General features: G+C 37.9%; 3 protein-coding genes across 10 annotated transcripts in view; 1 reads left to right on the top strand and 2 right to left on the bottom strand.

Moving 5' to 3' along the window:
• Positions 1-2: 2 nt before the first annotated feature.
• On the bottom strand, positions 3-3,726 carry trnt1 (tRNA nucleotidyl transferase, CCA-adding, 1). 3 transcript variants are annotated; one of them, XM_043242001.1, is made up of 8 exons: positions 3,668-3,726; positions 3,227-3,375; positions 2,731-2,924; positions 2,412-2,550; positions 2,176-2,302; positions 1,877-2,070; positions 1,402-1,655; positions 3-834 (listed from the first exon to the last, which is right to left on the bottom strand). In XM_043242001.1, the coding sequence occupies exons 2-8, from the start codon at positions 3,366-3,368 to the stop codon at positions 586-588; spliced, it is 1,299 nt and encodes a 432-aa protein (XP_043097936.1). In that variant the 5' UTR covers positions 3,369-3,375; positions 3,668-3,726; the 3' UTR covers positions 3-585. The 3 variants fall into 3 exon arrangements, with proteins under 3 accessions (XP_043097936.1, XP_043097937.1, XP_043097935.1); XM_043242002.1 differs by having other exon boundaries at positions 3,677-3,712; XM_043242000.1 differs by having other exon boundaries at positions 3,227-3,716.
• Positions 3,727-4,180: 454 nt separating this feature from the next.
• Positions 4,181-6,835, top strand: arl6ip5a (ADP-ribosylation factor-like 6 interacting protein 5a). The gene is made up of 3 exons (XM_043242018.1): positions 4,181-4,437; positions 5,317-5,534; positions 5,708-6,835. Exons 1-3 carry the CDS (start codon positions 4,259-4,261, stop codon positions 5,881-5,883), a joined length of 573 nt encoding a protein of 190 aa, XP_043097953.1. The 5' UTR covers positions 4,181-4,258; the 3' UTR covers positions 5,884-6,835.
• A 2,363-nt stretch (positions 6,836-9,198) lies between these two features.
• Positions 9,199-27,050, bottom strand: part of frmd4ba (FERM domain containing 4Ba) — a 39,950-nt gene continuing 22,098 nt past the window's right edge. For 3 of the 6 annotated variants that reach the window (XM_043241974.1, XM_043241968.1, XM_043241972.1), the window contains 17 exons: positions 25,072-25,155; positions 24,027-24,092; positions 23,560-23,617; positions 23,164-23,250; positions 17,751-17,827; positions 16,776-16,914; positions 16,507-16,648; positions 16,278-16,411; positions 16,063-16,179; positions 15,743-15,971; positions 15,437-15,484; positions 15,105-15,237; positions 14,345-14,509; positions 13,235-13,944; positions 12,752-12,872; positions 11,838-12,068; positions 10,274-10,407 (listed from right to left, as the gene is read on the bottom strand). In XM_043241974.1, coding sequence (XP_043097909.1) covers positions 11,840-12,068; positions 12,752-12,872; positions 13,235-13,944; positions 14,345-14,509; positions 15,105-15,237; positions 15,437-15,484; positions 15,743-15,971; positions 16,063-16,179; positions 16,278-16,411; positions 16,507-16,648; positions 16,776-16,914; positions 17,751-17,827; positions 23,164-23,250; positions 23,560-23,617; positions 24,027-24,092; positions 25,072-25,155 — 2,539 coding nt within the window. In that variant the 3' untranslated portion in view covers positions 10,274-10,407; positions 11,838-11,839. Of the gene's footprint in view, positions 10,408-11,029; positions 11,225-11,837; positions 12,069-12,751; positions 12,873-13,234; positions 13,945-14,344; positions 14,510-15,104; positions 15,238-15,436; positions 15,485-15,742; positions 15,972-16,062; positions 16,180-16,277; positions 16,412-16,506; positions 16,649-16,775; positions 16,915-17,750; positions 17,828-23,163; positions 23,251-23,559; positions 23,618-24,026; positions 24,093-25,071; positions 25,156-27,050 lie in introns of those variants that run through there. The other 3 variants (XM_043241970.1, XM_043241969.1, XM_043241971.1) reach the window with 3 other exon arrangements.

Consider the following 27,050-nt stretch of genomic DNA (forward strand, 5'->3'; position numbering starts at 1 on the left):
CGTACGATGTGATGTGGGTTACTTTATTTCAAAGTAAACACCTGGTTGCATAACCTTGTAATAACTATGAACTGTTGACAAAAGCAACATCATTTTCTTCATAATGAAACCATGGCTACAGCTTCATATAAGATGTCATCTCTGCTAAAGAGATAAATTACCCCCTTCGCTGTAATTACACCACTCTTCAGAAAGGGCAAAATCCCACATCAAATGGACAAAAATCGAAATGAACTTTGCATCGCCTCATCATTCAGTTTAAACCAATATGATATTATGTCAAACTAAATCCCAATTTATATAAAAAAAAAAAACGGTCCAATGCATGTTCTGCACCCTTACGACCATCCAAATAAACCATAGCTAATACAAACTCCCAAGATATACCTAAACCTGTGATAGCATTGTATCTGCAAAGACGTAGGACAAAGTGATTTATACGACTGACCTGACGGTTCCTTCTTACACTACGAACTGACACCGGAGCTGGAGGTGCAGCTTCTGGACACATACTCATAATGCATTACTGCACATGCATGCAGAGGAACAAGCACTTTTGATGTTAGTGTGTTTCCTTATCTGGCATCAGGATGTGCTGAGGGTGGCCAGGAGTTCCTCTTTACTCATCTGATAGTGGCTCTTCTTCCACATGTCCCTTAGCTCCTGAAGGATGATGCCAATCTCTTTACCAGAGGTAAAACCCAGTTTTCGTAGGTCATGCCCACTCACTGGGAAGCGCGGAATGGACCACCTGCTCAGCTCATCTAAGAGTTTCTTTTCTCCCTGATATTTCAGCAGCTCCAGTACTTTACTCTGGGAATCCGGCTCTCTAGACTGCAATGGAAAAAACATGAAAATTGTCTTCATATAAAAAAAATAATTGTTATTGTTAAAAAATTAAAAAATATAAAAATATACATTTTCTGGACACATAAAATCAATTTGAAACAAATGAAAAATATAAGAATTAAATATATAGAAAAAAAGAAATGTTACATTTGCAGCCAACTAAAATAAAGTTCAGAAGTTCTAAAAATGTATTTTAATGTAATTGAATTAAAATAAGTTAAAGCTAAATAAAAATATAAAAAACATTAAATGATTAAATTAAGTAAAATTACTTAAATTAAATTAAGTAAAATTACTTATTTATAAGAAAAACAGACTAACAAAAAACTGGAAAAGTGCTAAATTAAAGTATTTCTAAATAGCACACAAAAATAACACTGACACAAGAGTTTTAACTAGCATAGGAATAAAGTGGATTTTTCTATTTCAAAATGTTTTATATGAAATTCAATGAATGTAATTAAAATGTTGGACATTGATTTAATTACAATTAAATACAATTGATGCAATTACATTTTTGAACTACATTAGAGCAGAAGCAAATGCACATACATCAATGATGAAATCTGTGTATGGTTTCATGTTGTCATGTTCGTCCTGTCCCTTAACGAGGTCTCGTCTGTATTTGACCAAAAAGAGACCCAGATTTTTCTCCTCTCTGGATAGTTTCAATCGCAGATCCAGTTTCTCCACATCATCCTGGCTTCGGAACAGAGCTGCCAGGATAGTCATTGGTTTAGGAGAGCTGTCATGAGCCTTCTGCCAGATCTGCTTCATCTCCACAACATTGCCATCTGCTGGAAGACCTGGAGAAAAAATACACAGCAAGTCTGAACGTTTATATATATAATAATGTTGCATTCATACAAATGTATTGTAAGTAAATCAATGGCCCCAACCCACCATTTTTTCCTTTTTAAAAACTCTAGAAATGTACATTACAATGACAGGTAATTGTCTATTATATGTTTAGATTTTCAGCTACAGTTCCTTACAAAGAATAGTATTACTGTGTTTTGTTTCTCACCTGTGTACTGGGCAAGGCCCAACTCATAGACAAGCTCAAGCAGGTGATCAGCATGGTTTCCAACCAGCATCTTCTTCAGTTCCACCCAGATCCTCTCACCTGAGATTCCTGCCAATCCTCTGGCATTCTCCCTTATTGCCTCCAGAGTCTCAGGTTCATGTTGCCCAGGCTCAGTTGTCACCCGCCCATAAAATCTACAGAGAATTCAGAAAAAAAATTAAGATAAACCACTATAGGCTCCACTTTATAACGCTCAGTGAAAAAATAAAGGGGTATACTCAGTAACAGCGCATAATAACCTGAAATATCTCAGAATTCGAAGGTAGTCCTCTTGGATCCGTAGCGAGGCGCTGCCAACAAATTTAACTTGACGGTTCTTGAGGTCCTCATATCCTTGGAAATAATCATAGAGAGTTCCATCCAACCCTGTGAAAAACACAATACAGGACAAATCAAATATTCAAAAACGTTAACGATTCAAAGTCAACAACAAATCAGGGAGATATGCAAAGCTAATGCAGGTGCAATACTTCACCAAGAAACATGGAGTTGATGGTGAGATCTCTGCGCTCTGCATCTTTCTGCCAGTCGGTGGTAAACTCCACCTCTGCATGCCGCCCGTCGGTCTGTACATCCACTCGCAAAGTGGTCACTTCAAAGTTCTCATCATGAAGCTATAGAGTGTATAAATCCACATGCTTCAGTTAGCCTTCCTAATGCTGACATTATGCAGAAAGCTGTTACAATTCAAAACAGATCACCTAAACCCACTTCAGTAGTTTCTAAATAAAGGTTAGAGGTGCAATAAAATTTTCAAGATTATCGGTATAAAAAAACTGTATGCTTCACCTTACCCTGGCAGTAATGGTCCCGTGTTTCTCTCCTTTGTTGTTGATCATCCTCACTCCTTCTGCCTGGAACATGTTCTTCATCTCCTCTGGAGTGGCTGTGGTGGCAAAATCCACATCTTCAGGCCGTTTTCCTGACAGAAGGTCACGAACCGCCCCTCCTGCAATCCTCAGCTCAAACTGGTTCTTCTCAAACATTTCTATTCATCATAAAAGATAAATAAATAAATAAATAAATAAATAAAAATCACATTTTGGGACATGTTCTATGGTAACACAAATCAAATAGCGTGGTACACTAAAACGGCATTCATTAAAATATTTGAAATGCCTAACTTAATGCACACAATAAAGTGCAAAAAAGTTTGATTTCCATTTATATTATTTTATAAGCAAGTGTGTCCGAACTTCTCGATGGTACTGAAAGTGGTATCGAAGTAGTGATAACGGTACTATAACTGTTTTGACGAGACATTGAAGATGTCAGATAAAGAGATCTTACCAGCCAGGCCAACCAGTCCGTCGGTAAATAAGGACTCAAACTCTTTAGTTTTCAGTTGCATTGTGACTAATGATCTGCGACTCCACGTGAGATGATGAAGGCGAGTGACAAACGAGGGGCGCAGAAATAATTTAGCCCACATCAGTGAACTTAAAGACAATAAAGTCAGTGTCTGTATATTTCACGTGTCGTATAAATAATGCTGAACACACACATATATAGATAGAAAGATATAGATATATAAACGTTAGGTTAGTAAATATCTTATGACTTTAGGTGACTTCGGAACTAGTTCTTCAGGTAAAGAGCACATAACGTGATGTTACCAAAGATAACGCTGTGAGGTTATAACTGGAGCTACTAAAATGAACAACATATCTCATATGTTATACAAATGTTACACGTATTCGCCTCAGCAAAAAATAAACGTTATTTTAGCACCTCACTCACGCTGTGCGCAGCCATGACAGACAGTCTCAGAAGGGGCGTGGCTAGGCTACACAGAGTTTCCGGTATAGCTACGTAACGGACTTTAACAACCAATGAAACTTGTTTATTTACATTTTCCGCTCACCCAGCATGCATGATTTAGAAATACCACGTTTATTTGCTGATAAAACGGTGATACGTTTATTATTGTTGTATGTGTAAAATGTCAGCTATTAATTCGCTTTTGTCCTCATTTATCAAATCCGATGTATTTGTTCAATCGCCTTAAAATGGCTGGGGTTTTGTGAAACGGTCTAAATGTTGCATTTAAAAGATCTGACTCAAAAGTATGATTCGTTCATGAATTGTACGTTACTGGTTAATTCGATCAGGCAGTTGACTAGTAAGGGAATATGTGAGTAAGTTGGTACGATAATAAAAAGCTTTATCTCTCTGATTGCATCAAGTCTTAAATATTAACACATAATGGCTTGTCTACATTTAAAGTTGCCGCCCACTTAAAGCCAAAGCGCATCGCGAGAGGAAGTGATAGACTCTTGCATATGCGGTGAGCAGCTGCTGGGATCCGGTTAGTTTGATTTGATGGCTAAAGTGGAGATCGCCCCTTTGAGAAGCTGGGATGATTTCTACCCAGGCACTGAGCGCTTCGCCAAACCAGATCCGCGAGATCCGGCGAAATGGAACAACAGAGTGGTCAGCAACCTGCTATACTATCAAACAAACTATCTGGTGTTGGCAATCATTGTATTCCTAATTGTAGGGTAAGTTCAGTCGCCCCTGTCTTCTTCTGAACGCGAACATGCACGCATAATATGCGAGTTAAATGTAAACAGAACTTTCAGATAGTATTTCGAATTTCTTGTTGGCACGTCAACACTAACATCGCGTTACAGTACAAGTATCGCGAGAAGTAATACACGTTTAAATAAAATACGCTGTAAATCTTTAAATGCACTGTAAATACATTTCTAATTCACACATCATTTTTCAGTAGGCCTACCTTATATTATTATCATTGTAACTTACTATCAGCACTGTACAAGAGAATTTCATGTTTCAATGAAGAATATAAGCGAGATTTGTGTCCTGTACAATTTAGAACATGCGGTAATTCTAGCTAAATATAGTTAGAGGATAGTTAGCCTAGTTGATCTGGGCACACATGGTTGTGTTGATATGTGGACAGCTGTGTTTGTAAGACTAAGGCCAGTCTAATGTCTGGGAGATTATGGTTTGGCTCTAATATTATAACCAGTTGCTAAGACTGAAAGGGTGTAATCACATGACACTGCGCTCGAGCAAAGAGCACTAGCTGCTTTTAATAGTGTAATCACAGTCATAATCCGCATGTCTATTTTCACGTACCGTTTAACTGTCAAGTGTATTCATTTGTATAAAAACCAACACGGAAAATGCCTCATTTAGTCAACAATATTTTTGCGTTTGCAATTTACAACCATTAGGTGTCACTATTGGCATAGGCTTGTATTCTCATAGGCCTAGAAGGCTTGCGTGATGTAAAACTAATTCGAGTGAGCTTAAGAATGTAAATTGAAAATATGTTTCAGACACAGATGTTGTATAATCACTGTGATTTTGTCTTCAATAACATGCATCAGCACCTGATTCTCTGTCTTCAGGTTCTTGAACCCTGTGAGCATGTTCACGGGTGCAGCAGTGGTCGCTTCTGTCTTCATCGGCTCCGTATGGGCCGGGGAGAACAAAGCATTCATCAAAAAATTCAAGAAGGAGAACCCTACCCTGTTTGTGTTTCTGGTGATGGTTGTGAGCTACTTACTCATGTCGCTCTTCGGTGGAGTTATGGTGCTCTTGCTAGGAATCAAGCTGCCTCTTCTACGTAAGTTTCTTCAGAAAATAAGATGGAAATCTTTTAGATGGAATACAGTACTCTTTGTGGCTTGCAGGAAAACAAACGCAAAGCAGCAGTTTATTAAAACCAGATATTATGTAATTTAACAGGCAACGTGAAGCACCTGGAAGTTTAAAGTGCTTTGTCATTTTGCGTTTCAGTGATCTTCGCACACGCATCGCTTCGCCTACGGAACATGAAAAACAAACTTGAGAATAAGATGGAGAGTGCCGGACTCAAGAAATCACCCATGGGAATCATACTCGAAGCACTGGGTCAACAAGAAGAGAACCTCAATAAAATTCAAGACTTTCTGGAGAGCAAGCTCAAGGAGTGAACTTTTACCGAGCTTCTCACCCATACATGAAGGAACCGCTTTCATCCGGCACAGTTTCAGAAAACTACTCCGTTTATTCCAACATCTTTAATTAGCAAAGCAAAAAAACATTTCTTACAGTCTTTTTCTATCATCGTGGAATGAAATTATTGTATTGAAGACAAGAGTGTTTTATAATGTTTGTTTACATCTCAGGTCAAATGAAAGATGATGCAATTCACAACGTCTTCCAAAGATTTCTCTGACCTGTGGGGAAACGTGTCATATGTGCATATTTAAAGTGATAGTGTTTTTCTCTCCCAAAATACATTTATTGAGATATATTAAGACAATTCATAATATAACATGATATAGTGTCATCGGGTTCAGAGATTTTCAAATGTTCTTCGGTGTGATACTGATAACTAAAATTCTATGGCAACCGTAAACTACTGCGGTACTGATATTGAACTGTATTACTGTGCAGAAGACTTTTAACTTCTGTTAGTTGTTGTTGAAGTGAATTGTTCATTGATGTCTTTTATTGCGTTGCTGATGTTACTGTGTGGTAAAAGCAATAAGCAATTTGAGCCCTGTGTTATAGCAATTTTACCATAGGAAAGGGTTTTTGTTTTTTGCATTAACATCTAAGATCATCTCTTTTCTTTGGTTAATTACTTTAATACACAGACTTTGTGGCTTAGTCACCAATTAGGTAAAATAACTCGTGTAAAATGAATTTCCTGTGATGCCATCAACCTTATTTTGCATTACGGAAGTACTTTTTTTCTTTTCTGTTACAAACCAGTGTGTTCATGATCATGATTATGATGAAGTAGAATAATATGTTTTTAGTATTGAACTGACAAGTAAAATAACTGGACGTGAAAGAAGTTCTTCGCTTCTAAATGGCAGCACATGCTATTACTCTCTAAATCTATGCAAAATATGTTAATAAAGTCACACTTTGGTACCGTCGTGTTTTATTTTAACCAAACATTATGTATGTGGTTATATACTCAAATATCGCTCAAGTTGTGCTGGTCAATATGTTGCTTTGCAGCTCGAATGAAACATGACAACATCAAAATGCCATATTCATAGTAGGACATGATTGATTTATTCCGTAAAGTATTGGGTTTACAGAGATAAAGCAACTAGTAGTCAATTAATCTCAGCGTGTTGTGAAATAATTCAGTCACAGGCTGCTGTTTTATCTTCCGAGTGCACATTACTTTAAACTTGTTTTACAGAAGTATTTACTTCTTCGAGTAAAACCTTTTTTATGGAGGAAAAAACGAAGCGAGCGGACCGAGCAGCGCATGTGACTGAGCAGTTCTTTAGAATCGTTTCCAACAGCTGACTCTCATTATGAATTCACTGAACTCAGAAAACGAGTCTTTGAAATGTATGAGGAAGTATGACTTTAAAGGTAGTTTACTCCCAAATGCTATCTACATTGTGTCTCTCTCTTTTATTCCAAGAAGCAGATTACAGGGCTTTTCAGAGCAGCTCACAACATCTGTGCAAATTTACCTGCAGTAAATCACGCTAAGTCCCTCCAGATTCGAACCTGCTGATTCAGCAACTTCACTTTCACGTGTTTACACTTAAAAACAGATGCGAATTTAAGCTTTTTAAATTCTACAATGCTACCAAAATAGCTAATGAGAAATATCAGACATGTCAGTGTATAACTATTAATTGTTGAGCAGACGCTATTTTTATTTTTTTGCACCATGATAGCGTTCAACAGGCAACTACATAGACACCTACAGTGAATTTATGATGGAACTCAGAAACTACCCTCCCCATCTCTAAAGGTTAAACATGACCTCTTGTTTAATGACATTCAGGTGCATAAGGTGACCATTGTTGCATACTTTTACACTGCCATGAAATTACTCCCTTTAAGTCACCGAAGTGCTTTTTGGCAACTGCAGTTAGTCTGAAGAGTGTAACTGTGTAAAAGGTTGTGAAGTACAAAACGGTTTGAATCAAGTGATTTTATTGAGCATTGTGGGATTGTATAGGCCCGTTTATGCACTGACGTTTTGTTTGGAAAAATCACCACATAATTGCATATGATTATATTACAATAATATTATGCATTTATGCTGTGAAGCTTAAGTAGGGTATATAACCCAAGCCCACTTGACAACTGGAAGGATGGTGTGTGTGTGTGCTCAAGAAGGACTAATAGATGGCCATTGTTTGCATGGGTTTGGAGTCAGCTGCGGATGACCTGGCTGATGTCTTTGTACAGCTGGTGGCTACAAGAGCAAGGGGAGGTTAGACAGAAGGGCACAGCTGCAGCACAAGCATCCCAGCATACCTCAGAAGCAGCGTAGGGCAGACGGCCCTGGGCCACAGTTCATCAGAACAAAGCTTCTGCATCTCTCTCATTCTCAGAGCCAAGAGCAGAGGGCAACGTGAGGAAAGAACAGTAACCTCAAGAGCTGTAGGGTAAATGACAAAGAAATACCACAATTTTGAAAGGAAAAAAAAGGGATTGATACTGATATACTGATATAAAAACTACTCTGATATAGCCATGACTAATTTAATATTTTATTAAATATAATTCATATACTGTATGCACAATTGAATGATTGTTTTACTCATGTAAAAAATATGCAAAACTTTTTCCCCTGTAATTTTGGATTGAAATATAAAATTTCATGAAAATGATACTGGTTGCGATACTCCCCCTCCCCCCCAGAACCAAATCAAAAGATCTCTGCACTATTTAATGCATTTTAAATGTTACTCTGTTAATATGTTCAAGTGCGAGCGTAAATGCATGAATTATGGATATTTATTAAAGGTGTAGCATAAAAAGCGAGCCAGCCAGCCAGCCACATGATGTGTTGTGAGCTCATTCTGTACACAGATGACTGATTGCTTATCTTTAGAGGAGTGGCTCGTGTCCTCTTAGCTGGAGTCTCCAAACTTGTTTTTCTGGTTTTATACTGAACTCCACACATGATGACGAGCTGCTTGTTCTCATGAGAATTCAGCGTCTGAAGTGGCATAACAAAAGCTATAGCGTGTATAGATTTAACAGCGTATATGTGTATAGGGGTTATGTTTTTGTATCAGAGAATTTTAGTTCAATATTTCAGCTACTGTGTGAAGTATAAATGTAGCCATTATTGCAATCAATTGACTTTTTGTATTATTAACCATTAATCTATATTCCTCATCGTAGTTTACTGTCACGCTTAGTCAAGCTTGCCACTTACTTAATGCATCCCAGCAGGAGGCATTTTCTTATAAAACCATAAGAAAGAACCACTCATGCTCAATTCTGACAAAATACAAAGACAATACGTGTTGGTTTTCTCTTTTAATTCCAATGAATTGTTTTAGACAAATTACGAAGAACCAGCTCGAGAATTCCAAACTATATATTATATGCTTTAAAAACAAATCTTTCCAAATGATAAAAACAAATCTCTCTAAAAGATGAAAAAATGTATCAAATGTTTTTACAGTATTTACAAACATATACAGTTCCCTTCTGAAGAGAAAGAGAGATGCTGTGAGCTCAGTCATGGTTTCCAATCTTTCAGAGTGAGCAAAGTCCATTAGAGTATAAAAGTGCAGTAAATGGCCAGAATTATTGTACCTGGTTAATTGTTTGTGACGGTATAAAAACAACTGAACTCTTATACACCCATGTTTCAATCATTTGAGTTGTTACAATCCATTTTAACAGGATTAGAAAAGAAAATGAATACTTGGCACTGGCTGATGCAAAGTAACATGTTGACAAACATGATTCACTAATACAGAAACACTGCTTGTGACTGGTACAAATGTTAGTTGCGCACTGCACTGCTGGTTGGAACCAGATTAAAACGGTCCTAGTACAAAGCCAGAAAAGATGAATACGTGTTAGTGTGAATGCATTAAAATTGAGAAAATACTGAATGTAAAGGCCGTTCTTGCACATTCCAAGTACAAACACACAAAACACTGTAAAAAGTTTGTCCAGGTCAGCATCAACGACTAACAATCCAAGTGTGAAAAAGCATTGTGGAATATCTTGGTGGGTTTTTCACATGAGAAAAATATGGTTTCAATCCTTCATATTGTTTGCTTGTGCCTGATGAAATATTAATGTTGCGATATCCTTCATCTCACAGTGTGTATTGGGGCGATGTATCCAGTTCATTTTGCCCACAGCGTCAAAAGCTTCACCCAAAGTTTCCACAGCAGCTGTGTCTCGAAGTCGAAGTGCTATCCCATAGGTTAGTTCACAAAGAGAATGCATTGTCCATTCTCGAGTCGCTTGGCAGGATCTACTTCACACGCATGTTTTAAGGCTCTCGTCCGGCAACATTCCTACCTTTGGAACTTAATAAGCAAATGGGATGAGAGCAAGGCACGTGAGAGGAAACGGTTTCTCTCATTCTCTACACTATCGTTCCAGGTTTAGAGTTCTCATGCCAATAGAGAGTCTGCTGGTCTTCAGAGTCGAAACTGCTGTCCATTGGGCTGCTTGTGGGTGAATCGTGGTGGTTCACATCTATATAGGATCTACAATAGAAAAGAGAGTGAAATGTTTTAATAAATGAAAGAAATACGGACAAATACGCTGATTTTTTTAAAATTTAAAAATCGTAGTAGCACATAACGTACCAGATATACTAAAAACCAGAGTCACGGTCAATAGTTTTGCAAAGAAACGCAATGCTACAAAAATAACTCCTTGTGCAGCTGGTTTTGCAGCATTGTGCACTAAGGAATTCAGTATATCTGGTCAAGAAACAAGCCTTGTTTCCACATTGATGATTGCTTTTTGATTAATACATTTAAACATGTTCATCACAGATCCAAAGTAGGTTGAGTGAGACACAACATCACTGAACGGTGTTAAACATTCACACACCTGAAGCAGACCATACAAAAACACACACGTATGCTAGTCATAACTTGCACACAGCAATCGAAAACAGTGCAGGGTCACATGCTTTCCCTCAAAACGAGACCTCACCCTTTTTTTTTTTTTTTTTTTTTTTTTTTGGAAGCAAACACACAACCATCCCACCACCAGTGAGTAAGCGGTAGAAAGTGCTGTGGAAAAGACTTTGGTTTTGTTAACCCCTGAGTGATTCGCTATTATAATTAGAGAGGCAAATGCGAGTCCTTTATATCTCACCAATGTTTTATGTGTTGTCTGTGTCACTAGCAATGAGTGTAAAAGAATTCCGGGTCATAACCACTGGCAACAGCACCAGGCACCTCTAAAGGCGCTGGCAACGGGCTTCTCCTGCCCGGAGTCATCCACCCGTACTCGGGTGGGTACCTGTCCATAACAGGGTCAGGAGGTGGAGCCAGCAGATGGGGGTCAGAGCTGGTTTGGGAGGAAGGGTAAGCAGCAGTCAGATCAAATTGATAAGTGTTCATGTGTGCTCACTACACGCAGCCAAACAGAGACAGACCTCTGGATGTATGCTGATGCTTAAAGGGATAGTTCACCTAAAAATACAAAAAAAAAAAAAAAACTGACCATTTACTCACCCTTTATGTTGTTGCATGTATAATTTTGTTCTGACATTTTACAATGTTATGTGTATTTTTTTTCACATTGGTTCAGTGTAAAGCATCCTTGCTGAAAAAAATTCTAAAGTTCTTAAAAAAATAAAAAAATCGAATAAATGTTGAAGCTTGTGAGGAATACAATGGCTTCAAAAGACATGGAATAGTACTGAAAAATTTATATGGATACATATAGACGCTTTTTAGTAGAAGAAAAAACATATGCTTGTAATGATGTAAGGGTGAGTACACAAGTGTGAACTACTCCTTTAAAAGCTTGCTTGAAAAAACACAAGCACATTTAAAAAGAAGCCATGCAGTTGTACTTTTACAACACACAACAAGTCAGACATCCTGAGACGCTGACTAAACAACAAATCACGCTGAGCACAGACAGAGCAACCCCACAAGGCCGCTGCTTTACTTACTATCAGGGGCTACACTTAGCAAATGAAGCTTTATTAACTCTTGCATGTCTTGCACCACCAGTTTGAGGCGGGGACAAACCCATCTGCTTCATCTGATAGCAAGAGGAGGAAGAAGGAAGAGGAGGAGGAGGAGGAGGGAGGGAGGAAGAGCAAGCTTGGGAGAAATGAGGTGGATAGTACTGAGGGCTGGCGGGGTAGTGCCAAGCACGTTTAGAGTGCGAGCTGGAGCCTCTGTGAGGGAAAGAACGGTCATAAGGAGAACAAAGCGTGAGAGCAGGTACTGCACCAGCGCTCCTGCAGAATTAACCAGATGCATGGTGTCAGGCAAGCTGTTAGCTAGAACATGCCCATAAACAACTGTAGCATATCAGCTAGACACACTTTGAAAAAAGTACAAAAGATGGAACTGGGATGGTTCTCTTTCAAAGGGCACACCTATGTAACTAAATTCCTTCTGAAAGGTGCATACTAGGCCCTTACATTTAGGATTTAGTACCTAAAGTGTACAAATTATTACCAAAATGGTACATATTAATACCTTTTGAAAGGGTACCACCCCAGTGATAGGTCTTGTACACTTTGAAAAACATCATAAAAGAAAATTATACATTATCCAAACTAGTCTTGTCTTTTAAAAAAGAACATTTTGAATAAAGGGTGTTTTACAGGGTATTCTTGGTGGATCGAGTCAAAAATCCCACCCAAGCTTCTATTATATGGACTGGGGCCATCATTCAATGTATGTCTATTAGATATTTCACCTTTTTTTTTTTTTTTTTTTTTTACAGTGACCCAACGCATTAGACTTTCTTTGCCTGGCATTGTGATGGTAGTGCTTAACTCTGGTTAAGATGGTTCAGATAAAGGCTAATGAGGTAATCAGTAAAGGACAATGGAGCACAGAAGAGTCGTACCTGCTGTGTAATGGTTGGCTGTAATGAACAGTGTTGTAGCCGTATGACTGATGGTGTGCGGGAGGCATATCGTACTCTGACATTGCCATGACTGGTCGACCGTGCCAGTTTCCTGAACCCACTGCGATGAAATTAAAATGAAAGGAAATTAATAAAGGGGAACCTCATACAAATAACATTACTGTTCCAGAAAGAAGAAAATTACTCAAGACAGCATCAGAAACACTCAAGGTATTAGACTGGCCTAAATAAAAATTTTTAAACAGGATGAGAATGATTTTTTTCTGCATTATATTAGTGATATACTGTCTTGATAAGAAGACGCCATCTTAAATGTTCCTAAACCAGCCTTTTTTCTTATTTGTAATTTCTGTATTTTTTTCTTTTGACTGAGTTCAAATATGTCATTGTGAGATCAATCCTGAGATTCAGTTTTTTAACATAAGGAAACAAAAGGTAGTGTTTTTATGCAACAGTTCTCACCCGTCGAGTAGGAAGTTGCACTTTCACTGCGTACGTAACTCGATGACATGGTCCTGTAGCCCAGGCTCTGCTGCGGCCCCATATAGGTATCATACCCTTGTTGTCTGTGCTGTCGGTTGTACCAACCACGCAAGTGTTCAACCACTTCAGCCCTTTGCATGTTTTTGACAATATTCTCATTCCTGGATGGAGGACGGTTCCTTGACGGCCTTAATGTGGCATAAAGGTTATGAGCCAAACCATCTATCTCGTCCTGGCCGTAGTTTCCATGAGGGTCATGTCTGTAGGATGGGTTAACATTATAGTGTCCTTCCATCTCAGTCTCGTACATGTACTGTCCATTTGGGTACACCTCAGGTTCGATGTACCGTGGATATCCGGTAACATAATAGGCTGTGGTGGTTGGTTGTTGCCGAGGTTGGGGTGTATAACCCCGTGTCTCATTTTGTGCTAAGTTAGGCATGCTGCCTGTGTTGGCGTATATGTTGCCCTGCCTCCGCCGATGGCGGTTTTTAGCACGCGAATGGCAGCCGGGTACAGAGTACTCCACACTGGATTGGCTGGTGTAAGAGGAACCATCGTCAAGTATCTCAGTGCTATTGCTACGACGAGGAGGAGAAGATATGGTGAAGACGGGCTCAGATGGCTCGCTTTCTGTAAGGAACTGTGACTGAGATTCCAGACTGCCACTGCGTTGCCGAAAATGAGTACTGCGAGCAGGAATAAAGAAAATAATTTGTGAAAAAAGTCATTTTAAAAGAATAAAAAATAATAATAATAATAAAAGTAATTTAAATAAATGGATATAAAATAAAAAATTTTATTGATTCATTTTAACAATTCAAATGACTGGAAATATAATTGTTATACATTGTTTCACATTGGTTTGTAGACAATTTACTTGGCACATATCTAGGCAAATACATATTTTTGGACAGAGCAAAACTAAAAAGTTTCCACAAGTTTTCCGTTTTGACTTTTCCGATCCTGGAAATCCCTGACATTTACATGTTTTCCATGATCGTGAGAACACCGGTTTTATTCTTTCCTAAGTGTCATTCAAGGGTGACACTAGTGGGTGGGTGAGGAGGGGTCGTTTGTGTTCTGTACCTGAGCTGGATGCTGCTGTAGGCATTGCGGGGAAGTTGAGGGGTGGGGGGCATGCTCCGTGAGTCAGAGGGCTGGCGTGAGGGTTGGCGGTAGGGGCTGCTGTGTGTTGATAAGGCGTCTCCGTGCATATAGGCCACAGGTTCTTGGACTTCACCATAATTTAATCTAGAACACAGATAAGAACAATGCTTTATCAAACCAAACTTCCTTTATGGGTGGAGTTCTTACCGCACACAAAACCTCAAAGCAAGTACACGAAAACTGTTCACGCCACGCCACCCTTGTACCTAGTTAAATCTAATACAAAAGCTCAATGGATTTTGAGGAACAAATGATAAAATAGCAAATGACTAAATCCCATATCATTTTACAGGCAGATTTCAGTTGTCTGGCCCCAATGAACTTCCACCTCACTAGCACATTCTATTATTGCCCGTTGTTCCTGTGAGATTTTCCAGAGCAGCTTTCCTGCTTATGCCCATTCCGCCCACACTTTGTGATTATTGCTGGAGTTTTTGCAGTCAAGCAGCAACATGCTTATTCCTGGGGCACTATTTTTAACACTGTGAGTGTTTGGGCTGATAAGAGGAGATTGTAAAGAAAGAAGTGGAGGCAAGAGCAGGCTGGAATGCACGGCCGATTCCTTGTTCGCAGGTCTCTACTAGCTCCACAACACACAAGAAAACAGCAGCCATAGGCAGAGAAAGGTAAGATGTGCTCAGGTTTAATCCCAAAGAGCTTTGGTTGGCAGAGCTCTCACCTGCCACAGTCCTGGTAGTCCTCATTGGCGTGATCTACGTGATCTGATTGGTATGATGCAGTGAAGGAGTTTGACGAGTTGGGACGTGGAGAATACTGCACTGAACGTGAGCGTTGTCTCTGCGATGGCTCGTCTAAGACAAAACAAGTTAACAAGATTAAGAGGGTAGCCACCTAGTCTAGCCTGCAGAGATAAGTAGCAAAGGCGTTTATACCTACTGTTCAAATGCTTGATGAATACTTTTGAAATTTCATTTAGCAAAGTTGTATTAGAAAGTGATAGTATAAAATTATACACCGTTAGAACATTCCTTTATATCAAGCAATACTCACCATCTTCTAAATTCATGCAGTCAGAAAGGCTGTCAAGGTTCACATCATCTGCAACAAGAAGAGAGATTATAGTTCTATGTGTAATATTTCCTTGCCGCCACGAACCATTACCTCTACATAACATAAAACATTAGTTCATCAGAAGTGAAGCATCAAACCTTGACTGTCAAAACAGTGCAAGTTTGCTTACACTTTATAAGCTCTTATAAGCGTTTTCAGGGTTCACAAACATTTTGGCCAACACATACATGAATATGAACACACGCACACATATACATATATATACACATTTAACCAGATGTGCACCTGCAATGATGACAGAAGCTCTTTGCGTGGGCTCCTTGCCAACCTTCACTCTGTAATCATTAATCTGATTTTCAATCTCCTGGAGTTTTTTGGTAGCATCCAAAAGGTTTCTCCTGCGTTTCTTCTTTACAGTTTTACAGAGCTCATTTTCATAGGCGAGTTTTTTCGCTGCCTCCACAATCTTCTTCTGAAGCGCAAAGCAGCTCTCCAGGTTTCTTAAATGGGGATCCTGCAAGATGAAAAGTTTAATTAGCAAAGAAGTACACAAAATGTGAGCAGCTCTTGCATTATTTTTGAGAAAAGCAATTGAGGCAGCCTACCGCATCATAAGGGAAAAGCTCATCCAATTTGAAAGTAGTTCCCACACGCCTTCTAACAGTAGGGGGCTTCTCTCCTGGTGCCAAAGGATACTCTTTAGGTAACACACCGGTCAACTCCTGAACAAATAAAAAGTGAAGGCAAAGAAAATCTTAAGATATGACTGTTTAAACTGACACAGTTGAAAGAGCATATGGAAATATGACAAGCCACTAACAGCTTCCCGGAGGCAAATTTTCTTCAGCTCTTCTTCCTTGAGTGCCAGAAATTCTTTTATGCTCTCCTGTTTGTTCTTCAGTTCTGCAATCTTCTCTTTCTTCTGTTCCTCATTCACTTCATTGTCTCCAGAATCTGAATGAAAGCAAAAGCGAGCTCAATCATGACATCAGTACAAATGAAAGAGTCCATTAAACTGTTCTTGGACTGGGAGAAACAGACTGTCTTACTGGAAGAGACCAAACTTCCATTGCTGGCCATGATGAGCTTGTCTTTACTCTCCATGCTGACCAGCTTACTGTTCCTTGGAGCACCAGTCTCTGTGAGATCCATGGCAATATCACCCAAACTTCTTGCTGTAGTTATTTTAGCCTTAAGTTATGTAAACAAAATAACATCAATTACTTTTGCATGCTCTCTGCGTAGAAACAAAACAATGATTCTTGCAATTCTGAGTTTATAAGCAATAAGAATTAAAGATGCACAATCATATACTCACTTTACTCTGCTTACGGTCCAGGTAGAACTGGTGTTGGCTGATGGCCATCACCCAGATGGTTTTGATCAGAGAATGGCTGGCATACCACGAGTAGATAACCTGACCAGATTGACCAAATGTGCGTCTAGACGCTGTTCTTCTGTGGATTAACACATGTGCACACTGAAGCGAAACTATGCATTTAATTCTGTAGTATCAATGAAATTCAAATACTGGCTACTGTAACAGTAATCATTTAAATGGTAAGACAGAGCAGTAAAAACATTCTGATGCTATATTTAAAAGTGACAACAAAAAGTAGTCAGCTTGATTCAAACCAAATAGCTTTTTAATTATATAAATCCAAATAAATTAGATGTCACCACATGAAACAGTTACCCGACTTACTATAAAGGAGGTCAGTGACACTGTGGCATAATGTCCTGTGTGATATCATCTTTGTTTACAGAGCAACCCCAACCTGTATTACTACTACAACGTAAAGTGACCGATTGCTTCACTGCTGCAGTTCAAACCCATTAGCTACGTCAAAAGGCTTTGCATTGCTAACATTTACTTAGACTAGAGGCCACATCCTATAGCCTGTAAGTATAGAAATAATGTATAGTATACCACAAACCGTGCTCAGTGAGTGCTTCCGATGATTTCATTCAGGTTTATAAAATGGAAAATGTGTATAGTGACCTTTTGTACATTTACTAGTAACACTTTAAGCATAAGGACCAATTCTCAGTATTAACTAGTTGACTTATTAGCATGCTTATTACTAACATATTGTCTGATTATTAGTGCATATAAAAAGCACATTTTGCATGACCATATTCTAGACAATATTTGAAATGAACAACTACTTTGCTAGCTATTAATAAGCAGCAGATTATGATTTTATTGTGGCAAAAGTCATAGTTTCTGGTTTGTTTACAGTGATAATTGGACCTTAAAATAAAGTTTGACTGATTTATCTTGTTCTCTCACCTCTGAGGGTCGTTGACCTCTACAGCAAACTTCTTCTCTCGGAAATAGAGGTTTTCAAGCTGTTTCCACAGAAAGAGCTACAAAGAAAATGGAAATGAGTTAGACGGGAACTATATTATATTGTAACATATAAAATAGAATTTGCACTAAACTCTATGATCTAGATATTTCTTTGTGAGATTCACACATTAAGAATCTATATCCCTGTATTTTAGCACTCAAGTTTTCTGTTGCATTCAATGTCAAACCAAAAAAAATTAAATAATAATAATTCCCTCCTGGAAACATGATACTCTGAAATCACTCACAAAAACATGACTACACCAGTATGGATACTGATATATTTCGCTGGAAGCACAAGACTTTTGCTTTGGATTTGAAGCCAATACAATCAAAACACTAAAGAAGCAAAGCGTTCACTAAGCTCACAACTTATTATCACATTCACCCTAAAGGAAGACCACTGAAACAGGTTTGTGGTAAAAGCATGGCCAAAACATCTGCCATTCATGAGAACTGTCCTTTCAGATCTCTTTTCCAGAGCTCCGGCATAGATCTTCACAGCTTAGGGCAGGGAAAGTACAATATCCAACTACTATCAGCGTACGGGGGTGAGGATTTGCCAGGAATGTTAATAAACGCTTCCCACCAGGTACTGCTCGAATGCAGCTCTGAGTAATACACACAGAAACGACGTGATCCAAGCGTAGATCTCAAAGCTTTGACCACCGAGAGCATATTCAAACTTATTTCTGACAGTTATGAACAATAACAAAATGAATAACGACTTATTTTAATTTCAGAGATCTTAAAACGAACCTTACCAGTTCAGTTAGTAAGTCTTTAAAGTCCCTGGATAGCTGGACAGGTTCAGAATAGTCCTGATCTAAAGTTTCCCACAGGGCTGTGGCTTCCTCGAACAATACTCTCTTGTCTGCTTTCGAAGAGACCCAAAGGTGTTGCAAGAGTTTCAGGCGATCGAGCCCCGCCCCTTCCCTCCTCCTTCCTGTGACATCACTAGCACCTCTTTTCCTTACCCACCTTGAGCTAGAATTCTCAAGTACTAATGTCTTTCTCCGTTTCCGTCAGCAGACTATGCAATCGCCTCTGTGAAACTCTCTAGCTCACACATGTAATTAAACCTTCACAACTTCATTCTTTCTCTACGGTGACCTCCCTCTTTCTCTGATACCCGATTCCTGTCCTTGTCCAACCAGACAAACAGGTTACGCTCTCTGAAATACACACACATAGAATGTTATTCCTCTTGTTTCGTTTTGGGAGGGGATTTGGAGCACTGATCAAAATGAACACCTTTCTATAGCTATTCATTAATCTGTTTTCCTTCTCCTGGCGTGTCTCAGTCTGAATGGTAATCCTTCACCTGTTGGTTTGGATGCTCGTTCCCTTACGGTTCCCAAGGCAAATATGCCAGGAATCTACTACTTTCTTGTAATCATTAATGGCTGACCATGGCACCCTTCACCTCCTGGTGAAAACAGCATGCCTCTCTCATAGTGACTAAATAGCTGATGCGACGACAACAGGGAATGTCTCACTATCTCACAATGTTCCCTGACCTTTCTTTGACATTTAACAAAAATAACTAAAAATATATAGTACTTCATATGCTGAAGTCCAATGGTGGTACTGATTACTCCACATTAGCAGTATAAACACACAATTCACAAGCCATTATTTTATTACCCGAACAAGTGATTACACGTTATAATGTATGTCTTATGACTCTGAAATGTGCAAAATCAGCTAATTTAAAACCATGACTGGGAACGATAAAGACATTCTTAATCTACCAATGGCAGCAGTTTAAAAAGCTGAGCGAGACAAGCTTTTAGCATAATTCTTTTAGACAATTAAATGACTGATAACAAGATAAGTCTGAGGGTAAATGAGAGCGCATGCAAATGGAAAGACAATGGGAACAATCTTCAACACCTCAGACTGATAAAGCAAGACAGGCAGGCAAATCTAGGAAGTCTGTAGATGTTAAGAATTAGAACAAAAATAAATTAAATTAACAAAATTAAAATAGATAATTAAGCTAAACTAAACTAAATTAAAATATAAATTAAATTAGAGTACATTAAAATTAAAGTAACTACTTTTAGTATCGATACCAGCGGATTCAAATGTACACTAATCTAAAAACCAGCTCATGCTTAATGTGGATGTGTGAAAGTAGTATTTTATAATTGTACACACCTTACAAATCTTTCATATTACTGGGCTAATGATGATGCAGGGCAGAAATATGTTATGAATATGAACACACCCTCAAGATGTGTCACTAGATCTTCAAGACTGCCTGTGTTCACACAGTAGTGGAATATGGTTATCAGTCCTTTTTTTGGAGCGGTAGATAAGTTATATTAAGTTATATTTATAATAAAACTTGATGACAATTTTCAGGACTTAAAACAACAGATTTGTTAATTTGTCTTTTTAAATGGAACTGCAACTTGTATGAGCTGGACTGTCACACTGACTGTGTGAACAGCTGTGCGAAAGCACAGATTTAAGTGAAAAAAGAATAACTGTTCAGAAGGTGGGGCATACAAAAGTATGCAAAAAGCCGCACTAGACACCACCGATACACGTGATCAAATATGAGCAATCCAGACAATAGTCAGATCAGAATGATGACTCAAACATATTCTGCATCACTTTCTCTCAGACACAAGACACCCATACAGACATAATCCCTCTGGAGGTAACCACAAATAAACAGTAAAAACTGTTTAGAAAGAAATGTGAGTGGTGTTTGCATACGTAAATCTCACAACCTTGCTGGGATGTTGCTACACACTTAGGATTTTTTACATTTTTATTTGCTTAATAATTTAGCAAACAGCAGGTTATCATTATAGTATCATACATTTTTTCCCACATAATCAAAATTTACTTGACATCAAAAAAATCCTGCTTTCCAACATGACCCAATGACATAGACAAACACACAAGAGCACATAATTAAGTGTAAACACACTGTAAACAATAAATATATATTTACTGTCATCTACCAATGTCTAAGCTTTTAGCAAGTTCCCTATTAAGTAATTCATCTCTTAAAAATATATGGAATAAAATTGGGTACAGAACAATGACAGGAGTTTCAAATTCATCAGGAATAATACAAAATACACTTCATTTACTTCTTTCATAGGGCATCAGTTCAGAGCCCGGGAAAGTTCAGACAAAAAGTTTCAGAGCTTTTAATACCGCAGACCCCCAACAGCTCTCGTATGTGGAGGAGTTACTGCCGCGAGACCCCTCGCTCTCCACTATGGCCCCCTGCTAAGCTAATTGTGTTTTATTGCTTGATCAATTGTCTGGGCTGAGTGAAATGCACAATGACGGTCAGATTTGCATAATGAGCTTGGCGTTCTGGAAGAAGATTTGGGGGCGGGTGGATACAAAGACTGCCCTCCTTGGCAGGAAGCACAATCAATACTGTCCAGATGATGCGTTGCACTCTGACAGGGCCTAGTGTACTATCAAAAAGAGTGTTAAAACACTTATTCGAGTGGGAAAAGGCACAAAAAGGACAGAGGGGGAATAGGAGTAAAGATAACCAAATTTATTAACTTTTTTGGACAAGGTACCTTGAAATTTTTTTTTATATATTTCTCACACTGGCAATACTATGTGATAGCAACACTGTACTATGTTATCTTTTTGTTAAGATAAAAGGAGTAATAAAAAAGAAGATGTTTACTTCTGTAACACCCTGTAGATGTCTTTGCCAGGAGAAGAGCTGATTGGGGCTCCACCAACAGAGCCAATCCCTATTTATTGCAGGCATCACTCCAGTTTCTACCCCTGTCGCCCAGCGCTGCTCCCTATGAAGCTCCATAATTACACCCTCCACAGGGAGGGGCTGGTGTTCATTGCTGCCATGCAGCAGGGTTTCAGAGTGGGACATACCCATTAACACTCTGGAACAGGGCTGAATATACATACACACCCAGCTGCATCCTACAAAGAACTGGTGTAATGGATGCCAATTAACAGACACTTTAATGAGTGAGGCTGGGGTGAAATATAGAAGCTCTCCTCGTAAAAAAAGAGAAATGGTTACTAATCTCACATAGGACAGACATGTGATAAAAATGTGATAAATGAGCGTGTTCATTAAAAATGTCAATGAATAGAAAATTATAGATGGGGAATATCTGCAGAAGAGGCACACCAATACGGTTGTGCTCACAGAGTACCGGGTTAACGTCTGCTTATAAGAACTAAGAACAGGATTTTCCAGCTTATAGTCATCAAATGTGAAAGCTTGGAAGAATGCACAATATATCCACAAGAAGAATTGTACACTACTTTTTAAATGTTCTTTGAAAAAAAGTATTTTTTTCATCCAAGGCTGCATTTGTTTGAACAAATAAACAGTAAAAGCAATATACAGTATATATAGTGTAACAATTTAAAACCATGGGAGACATCATGAAAACTGTTTCAGCATATTTCTAGCCAGATATAATCATCTGAACATGCACACTAGACAATCCAAACAGACTGCGAGACAACACACTCGATGGTTTCTGGACAAATTTCACAGTGACGCGAGATCTAACAGAGACTTGTTACTAGACTGTGACTAGAGAACAAATAAAAACGAAGAACAATTAACATTGTTAGCTGCCTCTCCCGGTGAGTGTTCTGTTTCACAGAGAAAAACAGAAGTATATATATATATATATATATATATATATATATATATATATATATATATATATATATATATATATATATATATATATATATATATATATAAAAAAAAAAAAAAAAAAAAAGAATATGGGAGATGTGCTCTGCTTTCATGGTAATTTGTGGCTGCCACGGTTCAGCTACAGAAGCATACACATCCGGTAGGTGACGCTTGCTCGCAGGTATCACCATCAAAAGCAGCCAAATCATGTTTGACATTTACAATTTTAGTTATGGGATGCTCTGTCGCAATCTTGAGTAAATAAATAATTGTGATATCACCCAGCAATATAGGAGTTTTTAGACGAAAAAAATCATTTGCAACAAGCAAATCTGCTTAAAATCAGCCTTGAAATCTTAAGGTCAGCCTAATTTCATATATTTCTTAAAATATACATTTTTTGTCTTTTGGCAAATCTAAATTCAGCTGCATTTTTTCCAGTTCCCAGTCACACATGATTCTTCAGAAATCATTAGCATATAATATGCAGCTGTAGTGCTCGAGAAAAGGTCTATGTTATTATTAATGTTAAACCTAGTTTTGCTGCTTAATATTATTGTGGAGACCATGACATTTGATGAACAGGTCATCTGATGAATAGAAAGCTCAAGAGAACAGCAATTACTTGAAGCTATCAATGCCTTTCCTATCACTTAAATGCATTCTTATATGACAAACCTTTCGTGGCTTGAGCTTGTCTTGCAGGTCGTACTGGCCAATGCCTTTGTAGCTAATCCCCAGCCACCAAGGTATGCCCTGTTTGTCCTGTGAAAGGGATGAGATTTTTTTTTTATTTTTTTTTTTTTATATTTTTATTAAAGTAATTAATTATTGCTTTGTGGTAGTGAAATCAGAAGATCAAATGGGTCTAACCTACATAGCCATTCACACAGAGTAGCAAAGACATTTATAATGATCTCAGCACAATTATAATAAGACCACACACACACATTTTATTAGTGCTTAATTATTTAACCAACCATAAATCAAAGGACACATTCATTATGGCAGCTTCAGTATTTATGTCTAGTTCTGTATTTCCTAAAATATCACATAATAAATCAAATCACACACCTTCACTTTGTAGTAATGAACTCCATATGCAGGCAAGGATTCAACTAAGGTCAGATACCTGTTGAACAATAGCATAGACAAAAAGACAAAAACATCAGGGATGAACAACATTTAACCCTAGTAAATCATCTATAATGTGTCACTGACAGCAATCCTAAAATTGATTTATCTCAGTGCTTTCACAGTGAGAGACAATGCCAATATATCAAAGCAGCAGCACAAATCAAGTTGACAGAAATGACCTTGTCTCTTCCCAATGAACTAAAAATAAGTGACACAGTGTGGCTAGACTCGTTGAAAGCAGTCACTATCAGTAATGTTGTCTAATTAATTACTCAGCTTCGCCTTTCCACAAACAACCTTGGTGCAATTATAAGAGGTAGATCAGCAGGCTCAGGCTTGCAGTCCCTGTACTTATGTTCTTTGAGGTCGTCTATGTCAGTCATACAAATGATCAGTGTACTTACCGTATTATAGCCTGTCCACGACTGAGGCCTTTCAGCTTCTTATAACGCTCGATTACTTTATCTTCACTGGAGGGCAAGAGAGAAGCGTTACCATCCACACAAGTCCAACAAAACAAAAATTGAGCATGAGACCGACATGTGAATGTGCCATTTATATGACGTGGCTAGTCAGACTATTAACTAGTCAGATATTACACCAGGTGCACCCATGTGTGAAATGCCATCTGGCTGGCTGTCCTGTGAATCACACACACACAAACTGTTTGAGGCAATTATTCTAATAACCGGTTCCTCAAACACACAGACACATTGTAATCACGTATTCGTTTATTACTGGGAAACAACTAAAAAAAATACGGCAGATGAAGGTTACAGGAAACTTGCGCACCAGTGAACTTACAACATATAGGCAGTTTCAATGTATACAAACTCACAGCTGCTTTTGCATGCACTCGCACAGCTGTCTCTTAAACACTTGCACTAGCGCACAGCTGTTTCCTCACAGGCCCTTTCCCACTCACACACTTCAATAATTGGTGTCTGTTAACTGCTTTACTGTCTTTTCTCCCCACACTCAATAGGCATTGATTAAAGCTGCCACATCAATCCTTTTAAGGTGGTAGACTTCAACATCTAGAGTTAAAGAAGCCAGAGGGTAGGCATCATTAACAAGCACGTTAATTAACTTGGTATGTTTGAAATAAACAGGCTGCAGCTTGCACATTACACCTGGCTACACTAAAACGTGTCCAAGTACACACATATTCAAAATTATGGAACATGTGAGTCATTTCTGGGTTTTAGACATTATGTTATGTTTGTAGAAACACGAAACAGCACACATTTACTTCCTTAATAAATGCACATAATCTCATGCAAATGTAAACAAAGCTGCAAAGACCAATAATTTATTAATGATAGTATATTTTGCGAGATCAATCCAAACCTTGGATTCAAGTCAATTGTCTGCTGAATACTGTGTTTGACACAAAAATGTCATATTAAGCTACCTTTATTTACTACAAAAACAAAAAAGCTGTCTTACCAGAATGCTAACGAAGGGTGCTCCTTCAATACTGCAGTGGGGAAAGCTGGAAGCTTTTTTAAGTCTGATCTTGTGCTTTCATCACTGGAAATTAAAACAAAAAACAGCATGTTAGATTGAAATACTTAGAAATACTGAAATACTGGGTGGCTTGGTTAAATATATGCTAGTGTATAAAAACACAACAATAATGTAGATAGAATTATACTCTCTAGCAGGGCTGCCCTTGACAAAAGATTTTTCTGGTTATTAGTAGTTGTTCAACTGAAGGGCTAATTGAATGTTTATCAATAAACCAAATCGTAAATATGAGCAGTTAACTGCCAAAAGGAGCAACTTATGCGTTGCATAAATGCGCATGCATAAAGCTTGCCACAGCACATCAGCAGAAGTAATAGTTATGAATGTGTGAGAGAAAAAAAATAAGGGGGGTGCATCAATTTTAATAATCTTTTGATATTGAACTAGTGCTTTCCTTGTTTTTGGCTAAAGAGAAACTTGGCAGCATTGACTCCTCATCTTCACAATAGTGATGTGCCTATATATATGTTTCATATGGATTACATAATCTGATAGTTGTGTCTTCCATTTGAAAGTAGACATTTAGCCATCTATAGATATAATTTTCATGTCTGCTAGGCAAGTAAGCGACTAATACAATTTGGTCATTTTGAGGGGGCAGCCAGGCTATAGCATTATCTTTCAGCATGATGCAGGTGATTCTCATTAAATCTTTGTTGTGTCTTTTAAGAAAAATTCATGCTTAAAATCTTTGAAACAATGTCATTTTTAGGCACTGAAAGTGGAGGCTGAGGTGTTTACTGACAATTTAACACCTACTTGAACATATTTTCCAAAACACAACCTTTGAATATCACAACAGTCTGAAAACACCAATAGCATTATAAACTAATGCGTTTTCAAATAAAAAAAGATTAACAGTTATGTACAGTTACTTAAAATACTAATTAAATAATTTGTTATTTTCAATCATATTTATTATTAAAGGTTTTTTTTATTATTAAAGATGACTGAATATTATTGAAACTTGATATTTTCTAAATGATGCAGCAAACCTGAAAAATTACAATGAATTCTGTAGAAGCCATTTTTGTTTGGCTAAAACAAAGTGTGATTTAAGAGATAACTATTCTTGTTTGAGGAAAGCAGATATCATTATTTTGAAATGAAACTCTCAGGTGACAAACGGTGTCACTGATAGGCTAATGTTTGAATATTTCCTTCTAAGAGCTTCTTGATGTTTGAGGAGCACACTGCTTTTATCTTTTATCATCTTGTTGGAATTCCTTTTTAGATAAATGGGCTCCTACCTCTCAACTCTTGTACTTTAAACCAATCTGTGTTTAAATTACATTTCATTACCAGATGTGCATTCTTTATATTCAGCAACTACAAAAATCTTGGCTTGTCTTTTTATAGTCACTCAGAGCCTATACATAAAGATTAGATGTAAATGTAAAACTGAACTTTCCCACGTAAGGTTACAAGTTCATGCTAAAGTTAGTGGTGATGTACAGCTTGAGCTAATAGCATCTTATCACAGTGGAGAGATTATGATATACTTCAACGTCAAAGTCTGTGACCTGAATACACAGGTAGAGCAAGGTGCTGTTCAATTACAAAACAAACTAATAGTTCTCAATATTTTTAATGCTCTTTCAAAGCTGTATTTCTTTCTTCTGTGGAAAAAAAAATCCATCTAGTGCATTATTAAACTTTCTTCTTATGTGTTGCATGGAATAAGGGAAGACATACAGGTTTGGAATGGCATGAGGGTGAGTAAATAATGACAGAATTCTTATTTTTTGCATCAACTTCAAGAGTTAGAGGGCTACACATCTAACTACAACAAAACTTCACACAAAAGAACTGGCACCATCATGATGGAACAAAAGACACAACACCTGAATTCATAAAACAGAACAGCAGTGTTATTGAAAACCCTCATGTCATGGGCT

The sequence above is a fragment of the Puntigrus tetrazona genome, chromosome 6, assembly GCF_018831695.1.
Source record: "Puntigrus tetrazona isolate hp1 chromosome 6, ASM1883169v1, whole genome shotgun sequence".
Lineage (NCBI taxonomy): Eukaryota > Metazoa > Chordata > Actinopteri > Cypriniformes > Cyprinidae > Puntigrus > Puntigrus tetrazona.

Excerpts from the sequence above, each read along its gene's own strand:
- trnt1 (XM_043242001.1), bottom strand. The coding sequence starts at position 3,368 with ATGTGGGCTAAATTATTTCTGCGCCCCTCGTTTGTCACTCGCCTTCAT. Across the intron at positions 2,551-2,730 it reads ACGGGACCATTACTGCCAGG|CTTCATGATGAGAACTTTGA; the intron begins GTAAGGTGAAGC and ends TACACTCTATAG. Across the intron at positions 835-1,401 it reads ACACAGATTTCATCATTGAT|TCTAGAGAGCCGGATTCCCA; the intron begins GTATGTGCATTT and ends TTTCCATTGCAG.
- arl6ip5a (XM_043242018.1), top strand. The coding sequence starts at position 4,259 with ATGGCTAAAGTGGAGATCGCCCCTTTGAGAAGCTGGGATGATTTCTAC. Across the intron at positions 4,438-5,316 it reads ATTGTATTCCTAATTGTAGG|GTTCTTGAACCCTGTGAGCA; the intron begins GTAAGTTCAGTC and ends CTCTGTCTTCAG. Across the intron at positions 5,535-5,707 it reads AATCAAGCTGCCTCTTCTAC|TGATCTTCGCACACGCATCG; the intron begins GTAAGTTTCTTC and ends TTTGCGTTTCAG.